A 16,866-nucleotide genomic window follows, 5' to 3' on the forward strand; every position below is an offset into this window, starting at 1 on the left:
TACTACAAGGCACATTACAGTCTGAGACAATCAACTTTAATTGTTTATGATGGCAGGTCTTCAAACACAATGTCGGACTCCTCATAGATTTCCTTCAGGAGTAGCAGAACGGTGTCCTCTGACTCCCTAAGAGAGGAAGAATATGAGCAACCATAAGAGCTGCTCTTATGCACATTATCTCTTTCTCTCTCTCACACACACACACTTCTCACCAGTAACACAAGTGACTCTGGATGGCAAACAGATATTCATTGATGCTCTCCATGGTCGTTTGTTGGAGGACATAGTCAATCCTTCGCCCCCTGTTCAGCATCCCAGTACTGATGCCATTGGTCCTCTCTGACTGGGCTGGGACTGTGCTGGACTCTTTATCACATCAAAAATTATGACAAGAGACCCGTCAGGAGATGCTTTTCAAAGGTGTGTAACTACTTCAGTTGATACAATCATGACTGGTAGAAATATTTTTTGTCTAATTTCTGCCAGTTTATTTCACATTAGCCCTGCCTACTCTTTCAAGAAATGGGATGTTTATCCAAATATAATGCACTATTTACCCTTTGCCTGTGAATTCACATGTTCACTGCATTTAAGGAAAAATGCCTCATACATCCCATTATGTACATTCCTACTTGGTACTATTGGTACAAGTAGGCCTACATTAAACAACAGCTACAACAATAACAATATGTACTATTACCAGCATTTTCTGCACAACATTTCCCCCCTCCCTCACACACTGTCAGTTGAAGTCACATTAGCTAGACACTGGTACTCCACCATGCTAATAGCCCGGTTAAAACCAGACCCTTCTCAGTCGTAACTGAGAGTGGGTCTGGGGAAGGTTCGTTCACAGCCCATTTCCAAAGGGCGTTCCCAAACGGACGCCGATCAAAATGCCTCGGACGCAATAGGAGAGGCCAAAAAACAATCAGAGCAACGAAAGAGACAGAGTTACAAAAACACACAATTTGCAACACTGTCACTGTCTGGTTGTAGGGAGAAGCAGGAAGAATTAACCACTATTTTATTAAACGTAGGCTAATTTACAAAGACATCGTGCCACACTGAAAGCTAATATTTTGTCACTAGCAATTTACATCTGCCCTCTGTCAAACACAATTGCATTTTCAGCTCTGAACAAAACCGAGCATTTTGTTTCATTCGTCCTTTCTGGCTGACCGGGACATATAAAGTAGGAATGGGGGACGAGAGACTGAAACGTTCAAAGCAATTATGCCGGAATTATTTCAAGCCAAACACTGAAGTGTAGCATTCGAGTTATGCTCGCATAGCACACCAATTCAAAAGTAGCCTATGTGTTTTTGTTTTCTGTCGGCTACGTGTCCAGCTACTATAGTCCTATAAATTAACAGAATATCAAACCGTTTTCAGTAGCCTACCACTGTTGCAGATATCGTATCACTTACATACATCTTTGTACAATGTTGCATATTCCAACATAAGGAAGCAGTTAAGAAACTTCTAACCCCATGTCTTAAACCAACGTGATATCAGCTTCAAACAAGCGGCAGCAGCCATCGTTGATGTTTTTTTTTAAAAACCCCGGCTTCTTCAACAGGGTGCGCTATCGTCATTGTGTAAATCCCGCCTCAAGGGTTCCGATTGGTGCCTCGATCTAGGAAAATTGGAAATGGGCTAGAATAGAGTGGTGAAGTCCCGCCCCTTCTACTTCCGGTCCATGGGACCTATCTTTCAAAAAATTATGAACGGCAGTTAATGGAGAGATAACAATTTTTTTTTGGTCCAGTTTGAATTGTGCCACAAATTTCACATACGATGTGTGTGAATTTAAAAGATAATTTTTCACGTCAAGAAAGTACTGTTGTTCGATAGACTTCAAAAGTCAGTGGCGGTTTTAGGTACGGGCGAACCGGGCGGTCGCCCGGGGCGGCATCTTGTAGGGGGCGGCACAAGCGCTTTAAAAAAAAAAAAATAATAAACGCCGCGAAAAACGATTTTCTATTATCCATCACTTGTGTGAGGAATTAGGGAATTGGCCCCTGTTGCTCAGAAGGTAGGCCTACTGCACTGCACTGTGCAGAGGAAGGGGCTAAGGGAGGGGTTTGGCGGGGACAGTTCACCTCTGGGTCTCCTTAATGAAACGGGGAAAGGGGATGAATGGGGATCCACTGTATAGTAGCCTACAACAGTCTATTAGTGGGCTAAAATCAGTCACACCTTGACTTTCTTCCAAACAACGCACATCTCATAATGTTATGAATGCAGACCTATGATTCCTGCACATTTAATTAACTGTGTGAAATGGCTAATAAAAAATAGGTGACAAAACGATTAAGAGGTCACCCAGGTGAATTGGTTTGGTCTTGACTGTGGTCGCGAAAGTGGATCATGGGAATTTGTGGATTGTTGTCGACTGTCGAAAGTGCCAAACACGATGGACAGAAAGCGGTCAAAGCCATCAGGTGCCCAGTTCCGAAAAAAAAGAAAAGTAGAAGAGGAGAGGGATCTCGCCCGGGGAGTAATTGAGTCTAGAACCGCCACTGTCAAAAGTTATGTTGGTTTTGTGCGAATCCACTCAGTGGACTACATCTCTCGTCTTGAACGATGTACGTCACCAATGTAATGAAACGATAAGAGCTGTTATGCTAGTTAACGGTTGCATCTTGCTGCCTGCTATGTCACTTAACAGTATGTAATGTACAGTCTATGGACGAATACAACTTACCTGATGTGTTTAATCCTCTGACTCATGGTATTTTCTTCGGCAAGGAAAGCCCAATTAAGACCTGTTGCTGGTATGCTTGTACAATCTAGTGTGGCTGTGAATGAGCTAACGCCACTAGCGCTGACTGATGGGTTTGTAGTCGTTGGAATTACGATCTTTCACAATGTTGTAATTCAATAGTTACGAAACAAACTGCAAATGTCTTTACATGAAAAATTGTCTTTAAAATTGATAAACATCATATGGGTAATTCAAGGCACAAGTCAACCGGGACCAGAAAATAATTTATTTTTCGCCATAGACTGCCGTTCAAATTTTTTTGAAAGATAGGTCCCATGGAGGCAAACGGAAGGGGCGGGACTTCACCACTCTATGGGTTCTTGGCCAGACGGACTTTCAGAGCGAATCTCGAATTTGCCGGAAGTACGTCTAGGTTTTTCCCAGGCTACCATGCTAACCTTGTTGCTGTAAAGCTGATGAACTTTGTATGCTCAGTTTCCTGCCACTGGGTCTGCGGCTGAGGTACTGCCAGGCGTAGAGAAGTACAGACGCCATCTTGTGCTGCAGGTCTGTGGTCAGGCGTGCCACACTCTGCCCAAAGTCTGCAGCACAAACACAAAGGTATATAGATGAGTGTACATTGTACATTGTCTCATACGCAGAGTTTGTGGGGAGCAGGTGGAACACTGCATACGTGGAGTTTGTGGGGGGCAGGGGGAGCACTGCCCCCCCTGGTGGCTGAAACAGGTAATTGCATTGTTTCAAAAATTAGTGAAATACGTCTAGCATGACCAGATATTTTTAAAATAATTTAAATAATACAAAACATACAAAACAACAATATAAGGAACGGGCTGCGATTGATGATTGGAGCAGCCAGGTTTTCTTCTCTTGCGATCCTTAAGATCGAAGGCGACATTACGGCCAACCTGACAAGGCATGCAGGACGCAAAAAAACGAAAATTACTGTTGTTGCACTAGGTTTCAAATATCCTGTTCTGCTCTCACTATGTGTTGTACTTCCTCAGTGTTAACATAGATTAAACAGGCAGCCAAACTCCTTTTCAAGAGCCAGGAAACTGAGCGTGCTTGCTCCTTTTATTGACTTTGTTTGCAGCATAAAGTCAATTTGACAACATTGAATTGGAGTGAAACTACAAAAAAGAAGAGAAAAACGGAAAATACACTTAGTATGCTATATATAGCAACAGTAGCATAGTATGACGTTATTGACGCTTAGCCTACAAGTTAACATGCCAACGCGATCATAATCACACACACACACAGGTAATCTAATCATCAAAATTCCTTGAAAGCATTCATACAAAAACTCTAAACATGTAAAAAACTCATAGCATTTACAGTCATTGCTTTCTGAAGGTTCAATCCAACGGATTAAAAGAGATTTTACACACGAGGTAAAACAGTAGCAATCATGCATTTGTTTACGTTCTTATTCTTCCTGCTTTCTTACCACTTCCTTCTAACGTTCCGATCTACCCAATAGCAATCAGTGTCAGAACAAAAGCCCCACAATAGAAACAATACAACTACATAAATGACCTTAACATAGAAAAATACAACTTAGTCATTTTTTTAAGTTTTTCTAGCACACACAACTTATTTGGGCAGAACATATCCAATTTTTCATTTTTTCCACCTTGACACATTAAAAACTTGGATCTTGGAACTGTTTTTCCAATTTTCAATTTTTATTCAGAGGAATTTATAAAATTACAAAATTGCATCTGGGCTCCAATTATTCAATACTGCAATGATATTCTCTCCCTCGTTCCACCTAGTTACCAGTGGCAAGCAGAGTGCGAATTACCCCACCATAATTGGGGGGGTACTGGTCCTTCACTTCTTCTATGACCAATGACCATCATGGTCCACTACCATATCAATCCCCATCGTGATCGCCAAGCAGGGACGGATCATGGCTTGTGCCAAGTGTGCACGTGCACAGGGGCCCTCAGCCAATGGGGGCCCTCAGATTTTAAAAAAAATTGCCATGAATTTAGGCTAGATTATGCCCGGTGCTTCTGTCTGTTAATTTGAGGCACAACTGAATGGTATTATGGAACCGCTGGACCGAAAAGAAAAATAAATTAAATGTTTTCCTGATCAATAAATACTTCTTAATTCATAAAATATAGAGGCATAACATTAGGTGGAAGTGGTAGGCTATGAGTGCTCATTCAATGTGTATGCGTGTTTGCGAAAGTGAAACTGACACTGAACCACTCGTGGGTAGGTGAATGAAGTGGATTCCTGCAATGTTCATGAAAACAGCATAGCGATTGGATAGCCTAATAAATCGTGACTTGGCCTAACAGTAGCTTATATCGTAGCAAATAGCCTATGGTGATGCCGATGACAGATAGGCCTACACTTATTTCACTCGTCTCGCTGTTCTGGAGTGAGCGCATAATGTGGGCTGTTGCGCTAAGAAATTAATTAGGGAGATGATCTGCATCTCCATTTACCAAACGCTATAGTTTTGCTAACATCTCCACTGTTAACGTGAAATATGTCTCCATGCATGTAGTGTCAAGCTAGCCCAGAAATCTAGACGCACCCTAGCGGCGGCAAATGAATTTGCTCAGCCTGTACGTCTAGTATCAAACCATAGGTATTTCTATTGGCTGACGCCGTGGACGGCAAACAATCACAGCGCTCTATTTTGTTAGAGTCTTAAGGCGGGCTTAACAGGATAACGACAGTCCTGCGACGGTGAACAACAAGGAAGGTGGCTATGGCGAACGAAGAGCGGTTGTTTGAATCGGCGTTGGCGTCAACTTTGGAGGAGTTGGACTTGTGCTTTTCTTTGAAAGTTGAGCAACACAATGCACTTAAGTCATTCCTTTCGAAGAAGGATGTATTTGCCGTTTTGCTGACCGGATACGGATATGGTCATAGCGCTGGCCTATTGCATGCCTAGGCAGTTTGAAAGACAATTCTCTGCCCGCCCCTTGGATTAAGCGAGGTGAATGGTTTGATTCCAGACTATACATTTCAATGATATAGGATGGCCCGCCAGGCTAGTGTCAAGCAGCAGTGAAGTGAAAACCTTATCATGCAGGTAGCCAATGTTCACGTCACCTGAGTCAGACAGAAAATGGGCCCTGCTTGCTCTGTTTGTTTGCCCCTTCCAAAAGCACCACCTCTCACAAAATACTATCAACGTCCCTGCTACCGGTCCGTCAGAAATATGACAACGGTCTGTTTAGTGAAAAATAAACGTCGCGGTCAGGGGGAGGGGGGGCCTTTTTTGGGGGGCCCTCAAATAAAATCTGTGTCCCCTACATTGTGACCACCATACTGTATTACGTTTCTATTTTGTTGTTATTTCACGTAGATATAGTCTTCTTTTGTTAGTTAGGCTACATGCAGCGGCATAAAACTCACACAGCCAACTCTCCTTGCCCCAGTCTCACACACACACAATGGAGACTCCCCTCCGTGGCCTAGGCAAGCCTCATAAGCGGAGGGAGCGGGGGTGCGGTCGCTCCGATCCCACGGCTGCCACGACTGCAAAGGGGTCCCACCTTTGGCCAAATCTATCTTGTCTGAATGGGTATAAACATGCTTATTTGTACTGATTGCTGGGAGGGGGAGGGGGAAGGGGGGGGGGTGCTACTAAAGATGCCGCTGGTCTAGTGCGCTCAAAAAGGGAGCTCGTCATGCCTATGCTGTAAATTAAATAGCTCGCAACAGGCACTTTCCCTATCACGTGTGTAGATGTGTAGAGTTAGGCCTAGGTGCACTTAGTTGTTAGCGATTGACCAGGTTGCTTTTTTAAATGAAATGCGTTTGTTAGGCTAGCCAATTGTAAAAATAGGGAAATTAAAGTGCGTGCCGTGCCTATACATTACACAAACAATCTTAAATCGCGGAGATAACATTCGTTAGACAGGCAAAGCTCTCAGCAGCAACATGCATTAGGGAGACCACCCGTCCCGCGTAGTGCGTGCGCGCACAGCGTTTGAAGCCCAATTCATGCGTCCCGCAAATTGAGACTGTCACGCATAATCAATGCTTGCTCAAAAAAAAAGTTGGTCGCTCTATATCCTGCAGCCGGTTGCACCAGTTGAACGTAAGTTCCATCTTAGCTTAGTTCTAACGTAAACTACGTTGAAGTTTACGAGCTACTAAAATGTATCGGGTTGCACCAAACTGAATAGTTTCAACGTAACACCTAGACGGGCTCTGGTAACACAAGTTATGACTTAAATTAAAACTTAGGCTATAACCAGGTAAGGAGTTTAGCACGTAATATTTTTGATAAGAAATTATTTATAGGCATAGGTTGTCTGTGGACTTAAATTGGTAAAATATGTCTTGTCTTCACCGTGGGATAGTGAGAAACGTAATTTCGATCTCTTTGTATGTCTGGAACATGTGAAGAAATTGACAATAAAGCTGACTTTGACTTTTGACTTTGAAATTAAAGGAATTGTTAAAGGAGAATTCCGGTGTGATATTGACCTAAAGTGTATTAAAACATGATACCGAAAGTGTGAGCGTTATGTCTCATAGCCCATCTCGGCTTGTCCCCTGCACTCCAAAATCTGGCGCTAGTTAGCCGATGCTACCAACAGCTTTTTCAATAGTGGTGCTTTCGCATCGGGCTAGCCATGCAAATAAATCACTGTTTTACACCCATTTACGAGGCTCAATGTATCTCCACACTTCATTGGTAGACTTCTGAGGGCCCTGACATTTAAAGCGAGACATTGAGAACTTTGAAAAAGCACTGGTAGTTTACTTACAAGGCGATTTATACAGACAGTATCTTCACGAAGTTTAGCGTTTGCAGCCATCTTGAATTTAGTCACGATAAAGTCGAAGCAACGAGTAAGAATGAACTGGTATGATAGGGGATCAAATTCAAAAAAATAATTCAGTGGAAATGCATGGATTCCAGTTTCTTCCAGTAGCAGCAACTGGAATCCATGCATTTCCACTGAATTATTTTTGGAATCTGATTTTACCCATGCACGTCAGCAAAAGTTAGCCTACTGGAGGAATTTACCTAGCGTTTTGTCATTCAACGTTGACACTTGCTTGAGAAGTTTAAGTCGTTCTCTATCTCTGTTGCTTTGCGCGCCACGGTGGTTAAAAATGGTACGGTCCATAATAGGGGTGTCTGAAATCACTTTACATTAAAATGTTCCTACAGTGAAAATAGGAGTTGACTTGTATTGTAGCCAACTGTAATGATATTTTTCACAATATCAGAAAAATGATCTGACCCCCCCAAAAACTGATATTTCTGTCTCTTGGGGGGGTATTGGGTCTTCATTGGGGGGGTATAGTACCCCCCAGTACCCCCTGTAATTTGAACTATGGTGGCAAGGCATGTTGCGCGACACCCCTGTCTATTGCGCTTCAAGACAGCCGTGCCACCGATGAGAAGTTAGGAGACTGCGAGGCTGAGATATCGTTCCAAAAATCTGGTAATTTATTTCCTCTACTTAAGTACAGGCTAGGGCGCGGGCAGCAGGAGGTGTCCACTCAAAAGCAACAAACTGATCACTGAGTCACACTCAGTCACTTGTCATACACACTCATCGACCAACAACGCAACACAACTCATTCGCACATACTGTAATCCACTTTTACTCTGACTAAATTTACTAGACGTCTTAGAACCCCCTATTCTATTCCCTCCCCCTTATCAATCGCTAACCTACAGTATCTGAACCCCTAAATATTCCCTCCCGGACACCTCCCCCCAATAAAAACATATCAGAACTCATTGACACATTCTATGACACAGGAGGGAGAGGGAAACACTCACGCAGAAGACACAGAAGAACACAGGGGAAAGTCCAACATGGGAGCAAATAGCCTTGGCGCTACACTATATATATATTTATTTAGCATGTTTGTTTTTTTCCATATGTGCTCATGCTGTGTTCCCCAAGTGGTAGGCCAGGTCTCAGCTGCTACAATTAGTTTTTTTTTTGCCCCCCCTGGCTCGAATGTCAAACTCCGCCTATGCATTGGCTGTAGTGAGTAAGTCTAGATAGGAATCAGGGGGTGGGCTTGGAGGTGTGGGGGTTGGCAGGTGAAAGATGATGCTCCCAATTTTTAAGGCTTTTTGGATATGGATATGAGCACAGCTATTAGCATAGTATAGAGGGTTTTTTTTAAATTGACTGGACAATTGATTGGACAATTGATTGCAACACCAAGTGAAATGAAAATGAACTAGATAGACAAAAAACAAATGAGAGAGAGAGAGAGAGTAACTCACTCAGGTTTATCCTCTTAGTAATGATGTGTGGAATGAGGACAGGTGGCATGAATGTGTTGGGTTCGATCAGAGGCTCGACACGGTATGCCACTGGGTCCAGCTACCAGGAGAGGACAAATAGAAAATAGTTTTCAAAAACACTGTGTGCACAGGTGTGTATAAGAGAGAGCCAGAGAGAGTAATTTAATCTCCTCTGATTGTTTTGAGGCATCAGTGTAGAAGAGAGAGAAAGTCCACCTCTCTCTCTCTCTCTCTCTCTCTCTCTCTCTCTCTCTCTCTCTGTGCATGTATGTGTTTGTGAGTATAACTTCTATGAGATATCTGTATGTGTGTGTGAGTGTGTGTGTGTGTGTGTTTCCATGATACACTTACAGGATGATAGATGTTGTAGAAGCCCTTGCAGGTGGGTAAGGAATAGTCAGGGTCAATGTGCCTGAGACCCCGGACAGTCAGGAACATCCCGATAGGGGAGCCCAAAGCAAAGAGCATGTAGGGGTTAAAGGAGAGCTGAGGATATCGGATGGACACCTGAACAATATTAAAACAGACATATCACACACACAAACACACACACACGCACACACACACACACATTTTTATGTCAATTATTCTCCCCAGAGCAACTTGGGGTTAAAGGTAGTCTAAGTGATGTCACATGTTTTTTAGGCTAAAATGTTTTTGTCACATACAGCAAAAATCTCCTCACTATCTGCTAGCTGCCTGTCCCCTGAACACACTGGCTCCACAAACGGCAAAAAAACAAACTGGTGCAACCTGCACCAAGAAATATAACAAACAGTGTTCCAGCCAATAAGCAACGAGTTGCGCGTATAGGGGAGTTTCAATTGCACGGGAGGGATGGAGAGGGAGTAGCGAGCTAGCTCTCTATTTTGTTTGAAAGTCAGCAGAAGTGACATTGCCCAACATCGCTTAGAGCACCTTTAAGTGCCTTCCTCAAAGGCACAAAGGTGGCAGTTGCGAAATTACCCACAACTTTTCTGGATACTGTATGCTAGCCCACCTCTTTAGCCATTCTGCTACCACCGCCCTATTTGTATTTGTGTTCATGGGAGAATACTTTCATCATGTTCTGTATGTGTTTGTAAATAATATGTAAATAATATTTGTAATATTTAGTGTAGCCTTGACATTTTTTAAACAATGGGAGGAAAAGGGATACATATGCATATTGTCATATGAACAATTAAAGAGTAAGCAATGGAAACATTTTTAAAAAGAAACACAGTTTGTTGTACCTGGCCAACCCCTATGTCATAACTGTCATTGTCCACACTGCTGCTGATCAGACGCATGCGGTGGAACTTGGTGGGCTGGTTTCCGTCTGAAGACATACTGCTCACTGTTGCACTCAGGCCACTACTCTGGGGACTAGGAGCCAAAATGGCTGTCACACCTCTGCCAAGGTCCTGGAAGTCACAGAGCATAAGCATAAGGTCTGTGTATGTTGTGTAATAAATATGCATATGAATGAGTACATTTGGAATAAGAAAGTGCAAGAACGAGATAAATAAAAGTGGGTTACCAAAAGCTGGGAAGTTTTAGTAGCCTACACTCCATGTTGTCATATAAACAATCTCTAGAGTCACTCATCTATTGATTTACTTTAACACTCAATTCCTTCCCAACCTTCCTGCTACTATTAGTATGAGGTTGTGTGAATATGTAAATACAGTATGTTGCACCTTTCCATCATAGTTACTTACCTCAGGGGAGTGGGGATGGCCTGAGCCAATCACCTGGTTAGTCAGAAGGTCAAACAGAATGAGAGAGCCTATGAGAGGACAGATGGGAAGTCAGGCCATCATCAACCAATCGAACCAACAGCATTAAGGGCAGAGCTGGGTTTTTGTTGTTGTTGTTTGTTTGTTTTTTTAATGTCTTACTTTTATACATTCTGTTTCATTGTGTTTCATTTTGCAGTATAATGTCTGGGTTTTGTTATGGGTTGGCACATGGATTACACACCACTCTGTTTCAACTTCTCTTTGTTTTAAATGCTTCATCAATAAACATGACTTGACTTGACTCGACTAATATACTCCATTTAGTACTGATATTACAGGAACTTGGTCTTGTAATATAATACAGAAACATAATGGGCCAGATCACTGCAACGATTTATGTGTCCTCTTCCAGCTCAAACCAAAACCAACCTACAGACTTGAACAGGACCATGCTGCCTGCAAAGACAAAGCCACAACCCTAGGGAGACCCTGCAAGCAGCCGTCCTAGATAGCTCCCCCTAGTGGGAGCTAACCTAATTACAAATCAACTCATTATGACACATTACAATACCGCACAAACCAATGACCTTGTTTTCTGCAACACGTTACAGCCACATGAGCACATAATAACTATAGGATAGTGTTTAGCTATCATATTGCAACTATACATCAGAAACAGTTACATGAGCATATGTTATAACCAGTGGCGGCTGTTGATCATTTTGTTTAGTTAGGCATAACTCACCCAACCCAACGCACCTAACACAGCTTTTATTCAGAGAAAAAGCAGTGAGGTTGAATGTATAAAACATGACAACGTTGACTATGACTATTCAACGTGGGCGCTGAAATTAAAATCAACACGCAATGGAGCGGTTCCGCAGACGCTACACAGGCAAAGTGTTCAAATATGAGAGTACGCATGTGATCTTACATTAGCCTATGCAATTTTCCTTTCCAATCCCACAAAGTATTTGTTGTGCAAGTTTCTTTAGCTATACTCACACACAGTTGTTGATAGCTCTAAGTTTGCCAGATTCCACATCTTGAAACAACAGCCTCTTAATATTCTAAGCTACTGAATATTCCTCCGGAAATGCACTTCTGCCCTGTAAATGCAGGCTCTACATAAGCAGTGCCAAATTATGTAATATGAGACAAATTAGCAAAGAAATTCTTGCCTCTGGGATACACTTTCCTCCTTGCATTATGCTGTATGCAGTAGTATATCACAACATATTAAAATAAGTGTAAACACGTGATATATGGTCCACACTGGGAGATGGACACATACCTAGACTGTGGCCCACTAGAGACACCTGGCCCTGGAAGTCAGGGTGACGAGAACAGAAGAGGCCATGGAGGCGGTTGAGCTCCGTCGCCACGGTGTCAAGGATGATCTGGCAGTAGGTGGGGCTGCTGTAGAAGAACAGGTCCAGTAATGTTTCATTGGTAAAGGTTCGGAGCCGCTCGATGCTAGGCAGGCTGATGCGTTGTATGACCCTAGGAAATATATTATACAACCCCAAAACAGAAAAAATGTGGGACGTTGTGTAAAATGTGAATAAAAACAGAATGCAATAATCTGCAAATCTCTTAAACTCATATTTAGTTGCAAAGAGGACACAGACAACATATCAGATGTTGAAAATGACAAATAGGACTATTTCATAGAAAAAATATGTTCATTTTGAATTTGATGAATTTGATTTGACAGCAACATGTTTCAAAAAAAGTTGGGATGGGGGTAACAAAATGCGGGAAAAGTTGTGTAATGATAAAGAAAACAAAAGGAGGGAATGTTTCACAACTAATTAGGGCAACTGGCAACACGATTGGGTATGAATAAGGGCATCCCAGAGAGGCAGGGTCTCTTAGAAGTAAAGATGTAGGGTATTCATCACTGTGTAAACCTGTGTGCACAAATAATGAAACATTCTTAAAAGATGAAAGCTTCTTAACATGAAATTGTGAAGTATTTAGGGAGTTCATCATCTACAGGACATAATATTATTAAAACATTCAGAGAATCCAGAGAAATCCTTGCAAACAAGGGAAACAGCTGAAAAACATATTGGATGGCTGTTGTCTTTTGGACCTCAGAGTGCACGGCATCAACACCAGACCTGTTTCATTGTATGGGCTCAGGAAAACATCTGATAACCATTGTCTATGTGCACAGTTTGATACTCAATTAAAAAACTGCAGGCAAAATTGTAATAGCCAACACATCCAAAATTGTATTGAGACATGATACAGAAAATAGCAGGGTCTTATCTGGGCCTAAAATGGACTGAGGTGACATGGAAAAAGGTCCTGTGGTTAGACCAGTCAAAATTTGCCACTCCTTTTGGAAATCATGGACTCATTTGGGCTAATGAGGAGAGGGCCTATCCAAGTATCCAAACTATCCAACTTGTTTTAGCGCTCAGTTCGAAACTTAACATCTATGACGGTGTGGAGGAGCATTAGTGCCTACAGCATGGGCATCTTGAATGATGTAAACAGGTTTTGAGCAACATATACTGCCATCCAGGCATGTCTTTTTTGCAGGGAAGACCTTGAATCTGATCTCAGGAAAACAATGGCAAAATTAATTCTGCACATATTAACAGTATTCTCCATAGAGGAAGAATCCAGGTATTATATTATATTATATTCTATTATATTATATTATATAGCACACATGCTTAGCAGCATGTACTTTCCTGAATGACTGTTTTATATTAAATAGCTTATTTCTTATACCAAGGTGTGAACTTCATCTGTCATATTTCAATTTACTATATTTTGCTAAACTTTTACTTGACTATGTTCCCATTCTTTGAGAAGTGAAGCTTCTAGTCTTCTAGTGCCTACCTATATCCAAGTCTGACATCTATAGCCTATAGCATAATTCACTGGAAGTGAAGTGAAGCCTAGAGCTAGCCTATAGCTAAAAGGGACCTTGTGCCTCCCAGTATCCCAGTGCCTCAGGGTCTTACTTGTCCACTCCCGTGGCGTTGCCATGGAGAGGGGTGTGCCAGTCGACTGGCAGGAACTCCACCCGGCCCACCCGGCCCCCGGCTCGCGCTGCCCTGCAGTGGGTCTCCACCAGCTCCCGTGCCGCATGACGAAAGCTACTTGCTGAAGCACCGTGCGGGATGGAAATTGTGTGGAGATGGAGTGGGTAAAGAAGAGTTAAGGTGGTGAAAGCCCAGAACACACACAAAACACACACACACACACACACACACTTACACACTCACCACAAGTCAGACCTACATAAAGACAGAAACAGACTCAGAGAGCAGCTTACACGCACATGCAGTACACACAGCTTTTTCAATGAAGGCTACACATACCACATGAGATGATGGTTCGAAAGCGAAAATCACATGCAGGCCCAATCCCATGCACCATAAACACCAGGTGATCAACAGTCTCAGGCTGTCCTGCACACACAGACACACCCCGACACACAAATGCATGCACACGTGTGTGTACACATGCAACACACACACACACACACACACACACACAGATTCAAACAAGACAAATGCAGACTCGTAAGACAGAATTGTTTTGAATTCCCTCATATATATATCACCAAAGATAACAAAACTACATAAGGGTATAAACTGCACATGGACGTGGATGCTCACCCTGAGGAATCTCAGCACCAGTGTTCTCCATTCCCCTTTTCACTGAACAAGCATTTTTATGATCAGTGGAAGCCCAGTCATCTACTGATGTCACTGAAGGCCATGGTGTGGCAAGCTAGCATAGACAAAGATGGATCTTCAGTATGGAAATAAGGACTTAGACACTTTTCTCACACTGAATCAATAAAGATCATTTTGTTTTGTCTAATGTCCTCCTCACATTCTTATACACAGACGCCCATGCACACACGCACACACACACACACACACACATTTGAATTTATTTGAATCAGCTATTCACATTTCTTACAGAAAGAATTCAAATATTTTCAGAGATGAAATACAGCTCTGACACTCATGGGTATGGAAAACATCGCTTATGTCACACACACACACACACACACATGAATGCATATCTCACCTTGGGGTTATGAAGAATTACTACCTCACCAGTTGGAAGCTCCACAGTCTTCCTCCACTGGTCTTGCAGCATAGCCTCCATAAATGCCAGCTATTACAAATGCATGACAGTGAGAGATCAATTTTGGAGACCAATTTCGCTTTGGAAATATTTTGCAAAAGATGCATGATTTCAAGAGCAACAACTAATCATCAATTGACATCAGGATATCCTCTCCCATTCTAAATGCATAGACATAGCCAGTGTGGCCTGGCACTGGCCTGTGTATGCTTATGGTATTCAGCAGACACTTTTGTTCAAAGTGACTTATAGTAGACTATAGACACTACATTAGTTGAAAATAATAGTTTCAGATAAAGTTGAAAAGACCACATTAAGCATTATAGTAATTCTAATAATAATAATAATAATATCAATATCAAATGTCAACAATTAGTTTTCATATTAACAAAAAAAACATAACCTCGCCCACTGCGGTCCTAAGTAGGTAAATAAGTAAGTCTTTATTTATATAGCACTTTTTCTATGCACAGAGTGCAACCCAAAATGCTCCACACAGAGACATCAAGAGATAAACGATTAACAAATAATAAAAAAAAAACGTGAAAAACAAGATGCCAGACGGAGCGGCGTGACTCGCCAGTGTACCTATACAGACATTAAGACATAAACAAACAAATGAACAAATAACAAAAAGTTACAAACTCCCTGCGTTAGTGCAATAAGTTAAATTTAGCCGACTGAAAAAGGTCCATAGGCAATGACTGCATGAAACAGTGCATAGTGTCTTTGAACAGACCAACCCGAGACATAGAGCTGAATAATGGAATTCAAATAGCAAGGTGCAGATCCAGTAATATACCTCCAGGCGCTCACTGAAGGACTCTGGGTATGGTATGTAGTGGTGGTCATTGGCGCCCTTATAGAACCACGTGCCCCGGCGGACCGAGGTGGGCTCCTCCTTCCAGTAGGCTGCCCGTCGGATTCGCTCCGTCAGCAGGACGTCATAGTGAGCCCCTTCAGTGGCCACAACTTCCTCTTGCCCCTCTGTCACTGCATACGAAGAGAGAGAGAGGAACCAACAACAATAACAACAAAACATTCCATTTATATAACACTTTATCTTAACTTTATGTTAATATATGTATAAAATTGGAAGACAACTAGCAAAAGAGTGTAGTGTTATTGAATTGCAAACTAAGGGTAAAGCAGTTGACTGCACTTTCAGTTTTGCAATCTTGATAAATGGATTGACTATAAGTGATAATAGTTTCAGAAATTGTACTTCAACAATTAGTCTGTTAAAGCATTCAGAACAAAATATATTGTAACTAAACATATAGTCGGGTCATAATGTGAGGTTCTGTGACCATCCTCTGGCAACAATGTTTTGATGATTGATTTGACCTCTATGGACCCTTTAGAAAAGATTTAGCCCCCATGTCCCTCCCAAAAATCCCAGCATTTTTTGCTAGAGAGCCAAATTCAAAATGGCGCCTGGCGCCATCTCTAAAAAATAACTTTTGATCTGGATGACCTAGAATCATGTATGTAGGCACTTTTTCATACAAGTCAACCATGAGGATTTCAAATCTGACATAATTTTAATCATCAAACCTAGTTTTGACATTGAAATTCAAGATGACCGGTATTCAGAAGAGTGAAAATAGCCAGCTGGGGGGACTGCCCCCTTAGAGCCTGCCGTCCTGCCCTGAACCATTCTTCGTCAGGCCCCTCACCAGAGACCAGTTTGTCATGGGAGGCCCTACCAGGAGCACAAGGCTCCAGACAACATAGCTCTCGGGTCATAGGGACACACAAACCCCTCCACCACGGTAAGGTGACGGTTCCCGTTTTTTTTTTGTTTGTTTTTGTTTTTAATGCACATCGGAGGTACCCCCTGCTGCATTATGTGGAGAGGTAGTTATTGTCACCAATAACGGCAACACCCGAAACAACACAAAACATGTATCAGTCTGAATCAGAGCAGTCTGAGTCACTGCTTTCTGAATCATCGGATTCAGATGACTCCACCCTCCTCTGTACAACATCATCCTTCTCCTCATCCTCCTCTCTCTCAA

At 42.2% G+C, this 16,866-nt stretch overlaps 1 protein-coding gene across 5 annotated transcripts in view; it reads right to left on the reverse strand.

Annotated features, from left to right (window-relative positions):
- The window catches only part of LOC125294600 (phospholipase DDHD2-like), a 23,086-nt gene continuing 6,220 nt past the window's right edge, over positions 1-16,866 (reverse strand). For 3 of the 5 annotated variants that reach the window (XM_048243474.1, XM_048243475.1, XM_048243477.1), the window contains exons 3-15: positions 15,648-15,838; positions 14,786-14,875; positions 14,365-14,479; positions 14,065-14,154; positions 13,705-13,846; positions 12,015-12,223; positions 10,700-10,767; positions 10,232-10,402; positions 9,348-9,503; positions 8,976-9,075; positions 3,169-3,312; positions 213-366; positions 2-126 (exon numbers count right to left, since the gene is read on the reverse strand). In XM_048243474.1, the coding sequence (XP_048099431.1) occupies positions 45-126; positions 213-366; positions 3,169-3,312; positions 8,976-9,075; positions 9,348-9,503; positions 10,232-10,402; positions 10,700-10,767; positions 12,015-12,223; positions 13,705-13,846; positions 14,065-14,154; positions 14,365-14,479; positions 14,786-14,875; positions 15,648-15,838 (1,712 nt within the window). In that variant the 3' untranslated portion in view covers positions 2-44. Of the gene's footprint in view, positions 127-212; positions 367-3,168; positions 3,313-8,975; positions 9,076-9,347; positions 9,504-10,231; positions 10,403-10,699; positions 10,768-12,014; positions 12,224-13,704; positions 13,847-14,064; positions 14,155-14,364; positions 14,480-14,785; positions 14,876-15,647; positions 15,839-16,866 lie in introns of all 5 variants that reach the window. The other 2 variants (XM_048243478.1, XM_048243479.1) reach the window with 2 other exon arrangements.

This window comes from Alosa alosa, chromosome 5, assembly GCF_017589495.1.
Source record: "Alosa alosa isolate M-15738 ecotype Scorff River chromosome 5, AALO_Geno_1.1, whole genome shotgun sequence".
NCBI lineage: Eukaryota > Metazoa > Chordata > Actinopteri > Clupeiformes > Clupeidae > Alosa > Alosa alosa.